We start from the raw sequence: 15,659 nt of genomic DNA, 5'->3' as shown, positions 1-15,659 counted from the left end.
TGTTAGCGATGTTAAGTGCAGCACAAACGTCTTGACAGTCCCTCTGGGAGTCTCTGGTGTTAAATGAATAGGTTCTATTTTACTGACACTATGAAATCATGGCAGGCTGTCCAACCGGCGTGTGTGTAGCAGAAGAGGGTGACCTCCTTGAACGACGCTCTGGGGACTGGCACAGCAGTGTGACTTAAAGAGGGGGGCACCGACGAGGGCTTGAAGAGGGGCTGAAGATGAAACAGACTGAGAGGGTGAAGCAGCCGTCAAGCTTCATAAAGTCAAGGGTCTAAAGCACCAAATGGAGAGGAAACTCTGGAGACAGGGCGGGACTAACACCGTGAGACAACAGCAGCCAATCACAGCCATCAGAGCCCACTTGGGCATCAACCAATGTCATGTCACTCAAAGCTAATTGAGGAAGTAAATTAGCCCTAGTAAAAAAAAAAGCAATCCATTTCAACAATTTATTTGTTATTGTAAGGCCTCTATATACCCTTTTATCTGGAAGAAAAGGAGTCAAAGGATAGCACAAAAAAATTCTACATTTAGAGAGACACTTTTATTGTGTCGGGATTAAAGATGTCAGTTACTACAACCTACTTTGTAATTTATTGTAGAAATGAACATTAATGTTGTGCCTATTTCGGATACTGTGTACGTATTTCCCTTCGGGTTAGAATAAAGTAACTACAGAAACTGTCAACAATCTCTTTGACAGTAATAGAACATATGACTCACGCAAAAGGTAAATATTTGTGTTCTAAGTGTCTTGAAGGCATTGCACAGGGAGTGAACCTGAATGATTGCAGTTCATTCAGTAGGTAAATCACGAAAAAACTCTGAATCAAAAGTATTATAATGTTCTTTATTAGAGACATAGTACATCTTATAGGTGTATTGTAAACAGTGGTCATTGTTACTTGTGATTTGCAGTAGAGTCTTATCTTTATTCCAGATATGTCTGGTGAGACACTGTTCAAACACAAACTGCTGCCATGTTTCAAACTGCATCATACAAAAGATCTCAAACTCCTGCAACGCTCTTTTCTACATTCCAAATCACCGTTCTTTCATGATAGAGGAGATAGAGGAGGCACACCGCCAAGAACAAAGAAAAGCAAATGTTTTTGCTTGTCGATGTGAATGATTAAACAAGGCACCGCCGGATGAACCCTCCAAAGTGCATGAAATCATCTTAAAGCCAGGTTCTCCAATGCTGGTCCTCGAGGGCCGCTCTCCTGTATGTTTTAGGACCAGGATTGGAGAACCCTGTCTTAAAGCATGGGAATCCTGAAGTTGCCAGGCCCAATCAGTAAACAAACATTATTACTTCAAAGCTGGACAATCAAATGATTGATCAAGGCTTGAATGCTAAGCATTAAAAACTTTTGTTTAACTACAGTATTGCAACATGAAGTATAAGATCACCTCTAAACATGAATGAATTGTTAAAACAACAAATCAAAATACAGGAAAATAATATTCTTTTTTTTTTGTCAGTCAAAACAAATAGATCACACACTAAAACAAAATGAAATGTATTAAAAAGATACCAACCCGTAAAAAAAAAAAAAAAGGTTATTGCATAGCCAATGCCAGCGCTGTATGTCATTTGAGCAAGATGACAACGCCTACATGAAAGAGCAGTGCATCATGGATTTCTTTTCAAGCAACAAAGCAGTGCTGATTCTCTATATGCTTCCCAAAAAAAACCTTCTGTTCTCAGCTCTGCGGCGGCAACAGTGCGCTGAGAAAGCCAGGAGAGTGCAGGGAAAGGACCAGCATAAATAACATCCCTTACGTTTTATTTCCGTAGGCAATCATTTCAAAAGGGACATACCCACAAACTTCAAACTCAGGACAGGCTAGCTAGATGGACAAAACGCTTGGGTGACACAAACACACAAAAAGGAAAAAGGGCAGAATGCCTTGATAACCACCCTGGTTCAGAAGCACTCTGGGCTCAAACTGGCTCGCACGCAGGGGCAGAACGCATCCTCCCCTCCCCAGTCCATGAAGAAAAAGAAAACTGAAAAAAACAAGCATCGCAAGCCTACCGTCACATGCTAACACACAGAACACCCTGACACTCTGAGGACCCCTCAGCCTCCTGGGGAGAGACCAGCGTCACCGCCGGCCAGCCTCACCTCGTCACCTCCGCAGGGGGGGGGGGAGGGTCGTCAGTCCTCGTAGTCCGTGGACTCCTCCGAGTTGTCCAGGTCCACCTCTTCCCAGGATGCCTTGGTGCGCTGCTCCCAGTTCTTGGCCTGGTTGATAACGTGGTGGGGGAGGAGGGCCACGCACGCCGCCAGGCCTGACACGCGGTCCTCGAACGCCGTGCCGCTCTCCCACAGGTCCTCGTCCACGTCGTACACGTGGACGTATTTCATGCGGTTGCCGCGGTTATGGGAGCGCCCTCCCAGGACGTAGATGCGGCCGTCCAGCACGGCCACGCCAGGCTCTCCGTGACCCGACTGGAGCGGGCTCACCACGGACCAGGAGTTAGCCCCGGGGCTGTAGCTCGCCACCTGGAGGGGGTTAGATTAACAGTCAGATGGCTGAGCGGTTAGGGAATTGGGCCATTAAATTAGAAGGATGCCGGTTTGATTCAGTTTGACGTTTGACGTTGTGTCTTTGGGCAAGGCACTTCACCCTACTTGTATTGGGGTATGTCCTGTATTTACTGTAAGCTCTGGATAAGAGCGTCTGCTAAATGACTAAATGTAAACATCTTAAGTCCTCCAGACCCCTAGGTCGGTTAATAAACCCCCCCCTCCTGTGCATCATTTTGGATTTTAAAAAGTCAGCTGTATGAATCATTTGACATCTATGAACGGAGACTGACAGGGTTGTGGATGGCGTGTTGATTCACACCCCTCATGGTCGCTTGCATAAAAGCGTCTGCTACAGTACGACAGTGCAGAGAAGCAGGGCTGGGCCACGATACCTTGAGGACGTCTCTCCGGTAGCCATGTTCATCGTTGCTGCCTCCGATGACGTAGGCCCGGCCCTTGGCCGATGCCATGCCGTGCCACGCCCTCTCCACAGGGCCCTCGGCGCACGCCGTCCACTGATTGGCCAGCGGGTCGTAGCAGTGGGTCTCATTCAGGTAGCCCGAACCCCTCCGCCCACACGTTATATAGATCCTGTCGTCCACCACAGCGCCAGCGTGGGCATACACCTACAGACAGATCAAGCGGACACGCTCAGACGCAGTCAGACTCAATCACTCTCTAATCCACAGAGGCAGCCGAAAGTGAGGTGACGGCATTCGTCATCAAAACACTGCAATCGACCTAACATATGGTGGTCTGGTTGTTTGTGTACATGACACATTTCACACATCACTGCTGTGCCTCTCACATTTGTCCTAAAAAGGACTGGCGCTGCCCTGGCACTTAAGTGGTAATGTGGCACACTCTAATGGACGGCGGCAGTACTGCACGTGGATTATTTCCAAATGTTTTTAAAGGATCGCAGCGGTTGACCTCTCACATACCTCTTTCCGGAGGGCGGCCACGTACTCCCAGGTGTTGGTGTGGGGGTCGTAGCGCTCCACGCTCTCCAGCTCGCTGCTGTAGTCACGTCCGCCGATGGCATAGATAAGCCCGCCGGCCACGCACACGCAGTGGTCGGCGTGCTGCTGCAGCAGGGGTTTGATGGGGCACCAGTTGTTGTGGCGAGGGTCGTATCTGACGGGGGAGAGACGGTGCCATCCAGAGATGAGATCACTTTCTTCGGTGGTCAAATTCAATCAGCGGTAAGCAGATTTCAGAGCGAATTAAAAGTCAAATCTAATCAGGCGCAGGGCTGGTCAGATGAAGAAAACCACAGACCATCTCTACAGATCAAAAGACGTGTTTGTGTATAGATGGCAGTTCTCCTATCGCAAGCATGACAGAAACGTAAATAACATCTGTTTCACAGTGTGTTTCGGTGCTATATGGGGTCCTCTACCAGTTAAAACAGTCATGTGTGGATTATTCCAGAAGCCTATGACAACAGAGCAACTAAATAGTCAGATGGCTGAGTGGTTAGGGAATCGGGCAACTAATCAGAAGGTTGCTGGTTCAATTCCCGTCAGTGCTAAATGACATTGTGTCCTTGGGAAAGGCACTTCACCTTAGTTGCCTCGGAGGAAGTGTACCTGTACTTACTGAAAGTCGCTCTGGATAAGAGCGTCTGCTAAATGACTAAATGTAAATGTAATGTAAAAATCAGGTGGACCTCTCTCTGTCTATCTAGATCACATTAAAACCTGTCTGTACCGGCCCTGTGGTCCTACCTCCAGCAACGAGTCTCCGCCCTGAAACCACCTGTGTTTTTGTCCCCTCCGATGAGATACACAAAGTTGTTGAGCACGGCGATGCCCTGGTTGGACATGCGAGGGGCCTGAGCCGCTGCAAGGGACCTCCACTCGCACCAGCTGGGGTGGTAAACCTGGAACAGGTCTTCGCTTTCGGTGACGGAGTCGGAGGAGAATATGCCGCCGAAGGCCAGGAGGCAGTTGAAGCTGGAGCGGGGCTGGGTGAGGGGGCCCTGGAGGACAGGCTGCCACACCTCCTGTTCGTGGTAGTGCAGGGCCGCCGTCACAGACTCCTTGAGGGGACAGTCGTGCAGCCGGCCCGAGAGCCTCTGCAACACCTGCTCCTCCATCAGGCAGAAACGCACCGCCTCCAGCATCTTCAGATCGTCCTGCGGGGATGGAGAGGGGCATCAGGGTGGCCCAGGGAGGAGGGGGGATCAGGGTGGCCCAGGGAGGGGGGATCAGGGTGGCCCAGGGAGGAGGGGGGATCAGGGTGGCCCAGGGAGGAGAGGGGATCAGGGTGGCCCAGGGAGGAGGGGGGATCAGGGTGGCCCAGGGAGGAGGGGGGATCAGGGTGGCCCAGGGAGGAGAGGGGATCAGGGTGGCCCAGGGAGGAGAGGGGATCAGGGTGGCCCAGGGAGGAGGGGGGATCAGGGTGGCCCAGGGAGGAGAGGGGATCAGGGTGGCCCAGGGAGGAGGGGGGATCAGGGTGGCCCAGGGAGGAGGGGGGATCAGGGTGGCCCAGGGAGGAGAGGGGATCAGGGTGGCCCAGGGAGGAGGGGGGATCAGGGTGGCCCAGGGAGGAGAGGGGATCAGGGTGGCCCAGGGAGGAGGGGGGATCAGGGTGGCCCAGGGAGGAGAGGGGATCAGGGTGGCCCAGGGAGGAGGGGGGATCAGGGTGGCCCAGGGAGGAGGGGGGATCAGGGTGGCCCAGGGAGGAGAGGGGATCAGGGTGGCCCAGGGAGGAGAGGGGATCAGGTAGGTAGACAGGACGGCCTTACCTGCAAGCACACCTGGTCTGTCTCCACCTGCTCCGGGCTGTAGTGGTAGTGCAGAGCTGCCTCGTACACCTCGTTCTCCGAGGTCACCTCCAGCTCGTTGCTGCACAGCACGGTAAACACCTTTTCTGGAGGCAGCTGACGGTACACCTCGGTGCGAGAGAAGGTCTGGATGTTACGGAGGATGTAGGAGTGCACCTTGGCCCCCAGCTGTCGCAGGCTGTAAATGTCCGCCAGCTTGTCCACCTCCAGGATGTTGCTGTCGTCCAACCAGGAGAAGAGGAAGTCACAGCAGAAGCCAATCACGTCTTCGATCTATGAAAGGAAACAGGAAGTGAGGTCGGTGGAAGGGTCACAGGCTATGAGCCATGACCTCCAGAGTTACCCAAACGCTTGGATTTCCTTTTGGGGTATAGTAAAGTTAATTTCGTGGATCTACATTACATTAGATTTACATGTATTCATTTAGCATAGGATACCTATGAAAGCTAGAAGGCAGCTGAGAAGATACCTGCATGAGAGTGGCGGCACACAGGACCTCCTGCACGTTGTCCAAGTCAAGCTCCAGTTCAGACGTGTAGATGAAGTCCAGAAGCTTGGTCATGGCCACAAACGTCACTCCGTGTACTGGGATGTCGGTCTGTTGAGTCTCTCTGAGGCCTCCGGCAAACATGCCTCTGTAGAACGTGAATGCAGGGTCAGAAACACACCCAGAGTCACTTTCAACTTTAACTAAGAAGGAAATGTCATGTAGGTGGCAGCGAGCCTACCGGAAGTAGTCACATGACGCTGCCAGGAGAATGCGATGGGCTTTGATGGGCTTGCCCTCTACCAGTAGCACCACGTCAAATAGGATACCGTTCTCCCTCAAGGCAAGCAGGCCGTCCAAGAGACTGCGAGAGTGGACACTGCTACGGTACGTCTGACGGCCACAGTTGCTTGATGAGCCGGCAGGTCCACCCATCGTGCACAGCTTCCCATCATCAGCCATTACTGGACAAATCTTCTACCTCACATTACTGGATAGTACGCCTGGTCAAATACACTGACGTCCGTATGGGGTTTACATCCTGTGGTTTGGAAAGGAAACCTTACATGAACAAGTTTATCTTAACCCATGCATTTAGCACTCACAACGCACCAAACTGCAAGCTGCTGAGTAAGAGCTAGAATAGGAAAATAAACATTATACTGAGATGTGCGACCTACCACGTAGGAAAACTAGATCTTGATAGATACCTAAAGAATAGCTAGACTAGTTGAGCTGGTTTCAAACAGGCTGCTTTACTCTATCTAGATAACTAGAGCTAACAAGTTAGCCAGCTAATAAACGAAAGCTAACTTCGGAAGTCACATACAAGTCGACTATGAACAAGCAAAGGTTATCGAAGGAGCCACCAAACGATATTTAAGTCGGATCGGTTTAGAAGAACGTTCAAGATCAACTACAAACGCGTTCGATTTACAGCGAACTATTTGTCTTGATTGTGAGAAACGTTGTTGGTTTACTACTGTACTACACAATAATAAATAACCTGTGTTTACTTCTTATGTTTTCACCAGCTGGTACCACACACATACGCCCATTCAGTGTGAGATCACATCCGCCCAAAAAACGTTATTTACTCATTTTTCTCTCTCAAAGGCTAAATATGACCTGATAGTCTCGGACGTTCTCCAAGCACCAGAAAGTAACAAATAGTGTGTAAAACTGATGATTAATCTAGCTTAATGTGTTTGCCACCCTAAATTACAGGGTATCGGTGTTTGTTTAAGTTTTCTGAAATTGTCATTGGCTAGACAGCTTTGTCAAGCAGCGTACAGAACTCATTGCAATAATATAGAAAGTCACTGGGCATTGTATTTCGTTATCCTCTTTCCTATTTTTCCCCTCCAAGGGCAGTAAACGTCGCACTGTTGCTCCCCTGTTGACCAGAAGAGGATACTATTTTTACATTAAACATGAACAGTTTGATTAATCTGTTTATTTACCATCTGTTGGCCAAAGAAAAAATATGACATTTTAGAGCTCAAGACACAATTATCCTAGAACTGTTACACAGAAACATCATTAGCAGTGACATGCTTGGGCCTAGACTATCCATGTACATATTTGCTGGTTACCTACAGTGTTTATGACTTAGGCCAAGTCATAAATGACTTAACCATGTTCTACCATGTGATTTATAGGCTACTCTAACCTTTATTATATGTCACATATAATAATATCATAAAGGTCTTGTTGTGAGACCTTGTAGTGAAAGCCTTGCCATGCTTGTGGATTAGCAGAGTAGCAGAGGTGTTTTTTTAATCGTCATTCATTGTATATCTGAATTTGTTTTGGAGCAGCTGTCATTGTGTCACAGCGGGACAGATGTCGAACCAATGCTTCAGTTTTACAGTTGCAAACGCTGTCTGTACTTATCTTCGCTGAGCTGTCAAACAAAAGCAAGACCTCTAATATTAGACATATCTAATCAGCTTGTTCAGACAACGGGTTTTTTCCATAGCTTCATATTACGAATGCTGCACAGGCTCATAAAGAGTTTTCTCCTGCCCTGCTTTTACTGTTTCATCAAGGCCTTTGTTTACGACATCATTCATCTTCTAGAGAAGCACTTTTACACACTGCGTGTTCTGAGACGGGGTGTACATTTGACGCTATAAAAAAAACCCGGACCTAATGGGTTCAGTTGGTTAAATTCCCTGGATGCTTGACACCATAAACCATGGAATTATTGATCATTGTTTTTCATATTGTGTCTTTGTCTTCACTTTCAAATATGTTTGAAATCTAATCTGTAGGTTTTGTCAGTTTTATTATTATGATCCGAATGCTTTTCCCAGGACCATGTCTACACCCACAACAACTCCTTCCTCAAGTAAGCTCGAAGGCTGACAAAATCTTTTGTTTGGTCTGAACAAAGTAATCAAAGCGACCACATATGACTGAAGGGTACATAATTCAGTCAATATTAAACCCTGTTAATCTCTTTGAGTGAGTTGTCAGGTTCCTGCTGTGAAATTACAAACTGATATGGTGTTTTGCAAAGATAACAATGACCCAAATCATAGTGCTTATGAAATATTGTCTTATTATACACTCTGTCTATAGATAGTGACGAGAAAGGCACATGTTATAACTGGTATACAGAAGCACAATGTCTGATTCCTGGAAATTATTTAATTGGATTTTTTTCCATGGTTAGTTTTTATGGTTGATCATGTCTGAAACATAAACTAGCTCTATCAACATAAAGACAGCCAGAGTATTTTCTGAATTGTAAGCACTTGACATGTCCAGCATAGCATCTTTAAATCTGTAAAATACAGCCAACTTTTGTAGCCTTGAAATTCAAATATCAACACACTGACTATTTGACCAACTGCATCTGTCCCACCTTTGTCCACTCTCCAAGATCTCAGCAAAGACTTATGGGTAATTGTACTCAGTTTCAGAAAGAGAGGCCAGAGGTCACAGGGAGAGTAGGAAAATATCCTGTCAACCCAAATCCATCGATTTTGCCCTCAGGCATAAGTTTTTCTTAGATTAAACAGTTGCTGATGTCGGCAAGTTGATATCAATGACTTGGAATAATGTGGTTCTCATTTCATTGATGTGGACTGTATTATATCTGCAGGTAGAGCATGTTCTGTCATGTGTGTTTGTAGAGTTTGTTGTGATGAGTGTACAATACAATCTTATTCCTTTAAGGGCACAACCACATTAGTATTTTAATAACACTAATGGATATCCACACGTAACTCTACATTTGGAGGATCTATTAAAGGATAATAAGAGAAGGAACATAACCAGTGAGGTCAGACTGAGGTCACTGAGTTTTGAGTTACAAGTGTTCTTCCATTACATTTTATTGTTGCTGTTCTTTGAGAAGACTTGTGCGAATGTTCTTGTGTTGTTTGTTTATGTTGGGCCTCAGTCAAGGTCACAGTACATCTGCTATTGTCATTAATATCTGCACTGGTCAGGAAAAGGACAGTTCAACCCACTTAGCAATTGTCGTTGAACATGAAGCAGACATGAAAGACAAAGACAAACTAGTTTGGTCTCGTTAGAGTGACTTTCCTGGCCTTGACATCTTTAGTGAAGGTTTTGTTTTTTAAATACAGTAGCTGTTTGCTAAGATTTAAAAATCTGTCTTGAAAATATGGAATCTGCAATATAATCCTTAAAGAATTATGGATCTATCCATGAAGGTCTCTGAATGGCAGCGGCCATCGCACGCAACCCAGAGCTTTTCCCCTGCAAATTCCTCTCAAGCTTACAGTATAGCGATGGTTCTGGGAATAACTGAACAGAGTCTTCTCAAGCTACAATAAGAACTAATAATCCGGAGAGAGGCCCCAAGGTCATCGAGGTACAGGCAAACTAACCATGCCTCACAGCACGGTGGGGCTGCTGGAAACAGGCGCTGGAAGTTATTATGAAGAGGAGGACTTATGGACAATACTGCTGATTAGCAGAGGGCAGGTTGGCAGCTCCGTCGTTCACTGTAAACCACGGAACACGGTTTCCATGCCAACCAGAAGGCATGGATGAGCTGACAGTAACATTGTGGTTTTCTTATTATTTTAATTGTTTACTATTTGGATGAAAAGGACCGTATACCTCACACCTCATACTGCTTTCAGTGTACGTACTCGAAACAGAAGCAGCCAAGGACATATCAAATCATATGGGATGGGAATGGAGGGAGGAGTACAATCTGATTGACTGAACAGTGTTTGATTTAAATGTTCAAATTTGTAAACTTCTTATCTCTGTTTTGGTGAATCAGAGGAAGAGTTGTGTGGAAACTTAAATATGACTCCGGAAGGTTCTCTTTACAGTTTGGTGATTGCGAACATGCAATCAGTTTTCCTCCACTCTAACATATACAAAAGCCCAGAAAACTCTGTTTGATGATGGTTATTCTCAGTCTCAGTTGACATTCTCAGACTGCTAGATGATTCCCTCTCTTTAAATGATATACAATGTGTTCTCTACCATCTTTTACAATGTCATCTCAGCCATGATTTGGACCGATGCGCCTGGTATATTTTCACAGTCATAAATAACCTGGTTAAAGACTTACCAGCTATATTCCCTTTGTGATTTCTTATCTATTCAATGTGTGATAAAGTTTGAAGGATTTGTTTTTTACTAGTAATGATTTTACATATGGATCATCCATCTTATGGTGTGTTTGGTATTGTGTTTTGGATTGAAACTCTGAATTGAATCAGTTGAAGATATGAAGATATGTAATGTGAAAATACGATTCCATCATTGTAATTTGTAAATATTTTTCAAACATTTAGGGAGTAGACACTGTATGTCATGGTAAGAAGTTTCCTTTCTGAAATCTGTGTTTGTCTTTGGCCAAGGGGGTCAATGCTATAAGCCTGTGTCATTCCTTGAAAGGCCAGGACATTTCCATGTCTCACACGGGAATTGAAGAAGGGGGAGCATTTAAGATCAGTGTCACAGAATGAGTGGCCAAACATTTATCTTATCCTACAGCAACAATTCAAGGCTATTGAGGATTCGAGGAATATATGCTTTAGTCCATTCATCTTGAGGCTACATTATCATTACATAAACAAACTAGTCATGCTATTGTGAGAAAGCTATTGTTTGTTTAGAAATCCCTACGGTATTACTGTGTTCCCTGTGTCTGAGGCTTCTTTGGCCCTTTGCAAGCCTTCTCCACAGCGCCTGCCCTGATTGTAAATTGCTAGGCTGGTTAATGACTTCCCTGAGAGAGAGGCGCTGCATTGCATTGTGGCTGATGAGTTCTCCTTTAGTAAATTTCCGCATAAAGGGACCATATGCGGCAGGATAAGGACATTTCCCTGTGGAAGTGTTAAATGAATTGCAGAAGGCGACAGGCAGATAGGTCCAGACTTCCACAGCATATGGGGGGGACGGAGTGACGGTGAATACAGGAAAGGGTGAACAACAGGGTGGGGTCTGAGAAACGAGGAAGCCAATGTCACCCTTTCCTTGTTTTGCCCGTTTTTCCCATTAACACTTTTGAGTAGCTCTGTTCATTGACTCGCGAATCATTTAAATGAATCGTGTATTCAATTTGCGTAAATGATGTCTAATGTAAGCATTCTCTTTGTGAAACATCCGTCAAGTTATTCTCTAATTTTATAAATCGTTTTGTCTTCACATGCACCAGAAAACCATTAACAACCACCAGGCCTGCAGACTCCGGCAAGGAAACAAATTATAAGATTAGACTGATAACCCCTTCAGACTTCTCAGGTGCTAAATGGAATAAGCTTTTAATTTCGCTGTGCCAAGAAATATCAGTCAGCAGCTGATAATATCTGCCATGTGTCAGAGGATCTGGCATCAAATCTAACTTCTTCCTGGGATCAATAATGTCTTGTTCTCTCCACCTCCATCATAGTACGCTGCCAGACCATTCAATTCTCACCCCTCTCTGTTGGAAAAATCTGCTATTTTCAGATCTCTGAAATGTATCACCTTATTCACAATGGGAGTGACACAGTTTGGCTGGAACACAATCTATTAAACAGAATCAAGTTGTGAAACCGGAGATTTACAAAGATAAATATGGATCAGCACTACAAATGGAACATGTTTATTTAGAAATAAAACGTATTCCTTCTATGGATCCATGGAATGTTTCTGTTGGTTTGAGAGATCAGGCAGGCTGTGTAGAACATTGATATAGATTACACAAGGGGAATCAGCAGGACTAATGCATAGTAGATTGATTATACCTTTCTATTTGATAATGTAATTATCTTTTAATAAACCTAGGATGGTTGTTTAACTGCTCTCTCTCTCTCTCTCCCTCCCTCTCTCTCTCTCTCTCTCTCTCTCTCTCTCTCTCTCTCTCTCTCTCTCTCTCTCTCTCTCTCTCTCTCCTGTAAGTCCTACTTTAATTCCACATAAAAAATGTTGTGGTGCTCTATCTAATTTCTTCATTGTGCCTTTTCATTTCAGAATGTTGACAATGATTTATTACACAAGTATGTAATGAGGCATGATTACAATAAAGTAATCTTAATTAATCTGTTCTATTACAGAGCACTATAACATGGGTCGTAATCTAGTTATGCAGAAGCCTGCTAACGACCATTCATTTGAATCAGGTGTGTTGGAACAGGGAAACATCTAAAACATGCAGGACAGGGGGTACTTCCGGAACAGGGTTGGGAACCACTGCCTTACTGTAAACCATTTCACATGGTAAAACATAATTTGCAGATCTCACTTAGACTTTTCAGCAAAAGTCTAAACATATTCTCATTCTCAAAACACATTCTGCACCCCTAATGCACATGTACTGGTAAACACAAGTGGCAACTTGTTTTTCACGATTGCTAAAACACATTTCTTGAAACAGTCAACCATTTTCTCAAAACTATAAACACAAAACCAAATATTCAAACTCCATTTCCAAAACCTTTGACTCATCTGGCAAAATCAAACACTCGCTCCTGAACCTAGTGACCTGTGCTCAAAATCAAACTATGCTTTCAGATCATAAACTCAACCAATCAATATATAAACACTATGGAGCAAGCATTAGACACAACACAAAAAAATGGAGAACACAGTATCCAGGCCATGTAGTTACATGTAAAGAAGAATTTGTTTACTATGTTTACACAGTAAATTCATTTACTGTAGCAATAAAGAAAATTGATTTTGGATTTTAAAACACTGGATTTTGGTGTTTCAACAACCATTGACACTTTCCTGCTGTATGACTATGTTTAGCCTGTGTTCTGCACCTCTCTTTCACCAACCGTCTCTGGAGGAGGGGATCCCTCACTGAATTGCTCATCCCAAGGTTTCTTATTTTTTTCCTCCTCAAGTGCGTTTTTCCTTGTCTTCCTTGAAGCTTGAGGTTGGCTGAGGGGAAATTCTATGGACATAATGTGAAGCCCTCTATGACGTTGCTTGTAAGGGCTATACAAATACTGTCCATTTGATTTGATTTGAAAATATTACAGTAACCATCCTAACTTACTGTAGTACTGTCAACAAAGAAAAAACCCTCTGGTGTGCTGGATACAGCCTTGAAAACACTCCACACCTATGTCACCACAGACCAATTCAATTGCCTGTAGGAAATGTACCCTGGTATATGGGTTTTGGTCATAGTCCTTCCACCGCCACACAGAGAAAAACTCTTCAATTGGATTGAGAAAAGGGCTGTATGGTGGAAGGCAAACATTTACAGTAAAAAATGCTGGTTGATGTTGAACTATTCTTGTATTTGGACACCACAGTGAAAGCTAACATTGTTCCAAACCAGCATTAGAAACAAGTGTGAACAGATGTGTGTTTTACAAATGACATCTGTGTTGTAGTTGTGTTTACTGTTTGTTGCCTGTGTTTACCATTTTGCAGCACAAGTGCATCACAGTGCAAAATGTGTTTAGTGAATGAGAATGTGTTCAGAGTTTTGACAAAAGAGTGTGTGATTTGACAAATTGATTTAGTTCACTAAACATTTGATCCAGAGAATGGGGTTTAGTGTTTTAGCAATCGTGAAAAACTGTAAACACAACCACTCAAAATTGATTTCACTTGTTTCAAATGATGTGACACAACCAATACAAGCCAGTTCAGAGAGCAAACAGGTTGTTGAAAATATTGCTTGTGATGTTGACAAGTGCCCTGGCCTGACCCAGCCCAAAGACAAGAAGAAGCACATTGATCACATGTTTACTCCTTTACTGTAATGATTCGTCATACAATAGCAGCTGTGTCTGTCGGTTGACTGAGGGTTTGTCAAGTACAATGTATCTGGAGAAAGAAATTCATCAGGCAGATGTATTGTAAAGAGGGGAGAGGGCGGCTGTATTTGAACCTGCAACCTCTTAAACTGCTGTTGAATGCTCCACCATACTCGTGGAAAAAAAGACAAAATAAGTCTGCTTGTTTCTCAAACGTTATTGCGAGAGAACTTATTTTATTTAGATTTCTTCACAGGAGAGTCGGGTAAAGGCACAATGTCTTGTGTGTTCTGAAGGCCGCAGGGGAACAAACTGTGTCGGGGTTGGCTCAATGTCAGTCGGCATCCGCACGCCTGAAGGAGCTGTTTGTCATCCCAGGGCACAGGAGGCGCCGTGGCCTCTGTTCTAGGCCAGGGTAATTTACAGCCTTGTGGGATTTATAGGACAGTGTGTCCGAGAGCTGGTGTCGAGGATGGTTTTCAGCTGGGGTCCATGAATGAGGTTCTGGTTCTTTAGTATTGTGGTTCTCCCATCGGAAAGTAGCTGTTCGTGGATGCGGTTACCGCGAATCGAGGGTGACTGGAAGGAAGTCAGGGTTTAAGAAAAACAATGTTCTCATCACTTGTGATTTTTAAGTGTCGCACAGAGTTAATTTGGTATCGGCCAACCAGGCAACCATCATTAGAGGCCTATTGATTATGTGTTCCTGTCTTCGAAAGACTCATTAGAACATTTGAAATTCAATTTATAAGATCACGCCTGTGTCAATTTACGTAATAGGCTAATGGACATTCCACTAATTACTCATGCACCTAATGTTGCAATAGAACACAATACGTAATGACACTCATGGGGCTTAAGGTGTAATTGTAGGGAGTAGTTTGAAAGTGTAAAGTCAAATAAATCAGGTGAACCGTAGCATCCTGTGGGATTACAGAATCGTGACCTGCGGCAAGAAGTGAGAATAATCGGTATCTTGGGGCTGCTTGGAGCATTTTAATGTCCGTGGGGGAGGATGCATATTGATTTACACAGACGGTGACACATAAAGAACATCTTTTCCCACTCGAACTGCATGTTCCACCGCTTGCTTTTGTATCGTGTCCTCTCCCAAATAAGGTCACATATTTCAGAACAATCTTAAAGTGAAAAGGAATTTGCAAATGTTTGGTGGGCAGCCTTTGATAAAGCTGATGGATATCTTTAAACAAGATTCTAAATGTTTCAAAATATTATAAAATATCAGAAGGTCCCCGTTCATTGTGACAGAAGACAGCCAAAGCTTGTTTCAAATGTCCTGTGTGTTTAGCTACAGGACTTGCTGATAAGTATGGCTGTAAGTGTAATATTTGGATAAAATTGCAAAGTTTACATAAGAAAGATACGTGTGCTTCTATATTTAGTGAGTCCTTAATCCTCAACACTGAATCATTCTAGAACCAGTTTAGTTTGGTGAAGGGTCTTCTCACTTTACCCTGATAACAAGGTATTCAGACAAGATAAACAGTTCAATTGTACTTCATTCCCAAGAATGTGGATGAACTGTTCAATGATTCAATGACGCTTTCAAACTATTCAAAGTCAACCCACACATTCTCTGTTCAGATTTCACGAAACAAAAACATTTTCTT

The 15,659-nt window shown here is 44.3% G+C and overlaps 1 protein-coding gene across 4 annotated transcripts; it reads right to left on the bottom strand.

Moving 5' to 3' along the window:
* Nucleotides 1-838: 838 nt before the first annotated feature.
* Nucleotides 839-6,903, bottom strand: klhl22 (kelch-like family member 22). Of its 4 annotated transcripts, none has more exons than XM_047015952.1 (8): nt 6,844-6,903; nt 6,069-6,368; nt 5,810-5,975; nt 5,302-5,613; nt 4,280-4,689; nt 3,494-3,686; nt 2,942-3,175; nt 839-2,522 (listed from the first exon to the last, which is right to left on the bottom strand). In XM_047015952.1, exons 2-8 carry the CDS (start codon nt 6,287-6,289, stop codon nt 2,175-2,177), a joined length of 1,884 nt encoding a protein of 627 aa, XP_046871908.1. In that variant the 5' UTR covers nt 6,290-6,368; nt 6,844-6,903; the 3' UTR covers nt 839-2,174. The 4 variants fall into 4 exon arrangements, with proteins under 4 accessions (XP_046871908.1, XP_046871909.1, XP_046871906.1 ...); XM_047015953.1 differs by having other exon boundaries at nt 6,834-6,892; XM_047015950.1 differs by having other exon boundaries at nt 6,508-6,881.
* Nucleotides 6,904-15,659: the final 8,756 nt, after the last annotated feature.

Source organism: Hypomesus transpacificus, unplaced genomic scaffold (assembly GCF_021917145.1).
Source record: "Hypomesus transpacificus isolate Combined female unplaced genomic scaffold, fHypTra1 scaffold_31, whole genome shotgun sequence".
In the NCBI taxonomy this organism is placed as follows: domain Eukaryota; kingdom Metazoa; phylum Chordata; class Actinopteri; order Osmeriformes; family Osmeridae; genus Hypomesus; species Hypomesus transpacificus.
The sequence above is the reverse complement of the archived record's forward strand: the minus strand, read 5'-3'. Positions and strand labels throughout refer to the sequence as shown.

Bases quoted from the DNA above. Each gene is read 5' to 3' on its own strand.
- klhl22 (XM_047015952.1), bottom strand. From the start codon at position 6,289: ATGGCTGATGATGGGAAGCTGTGCACGATGGGTGGACCTGCCGGCTCA. The intron at 5,976-6,068 runs GTAGGCTCGCTG...CACGTTCTACAG, and splicing joins GCGTCATGTGACTACTTCCG to AGGCATGTTTGCCGGAGGCC. The intron at 5,614-5,809 runs GTATCTTCTCAG...TTCCTTTCATAG, and splicing joins GTGCCGCCACTCTCATGCAG to ATCGAAGACGTGATTGGCTT.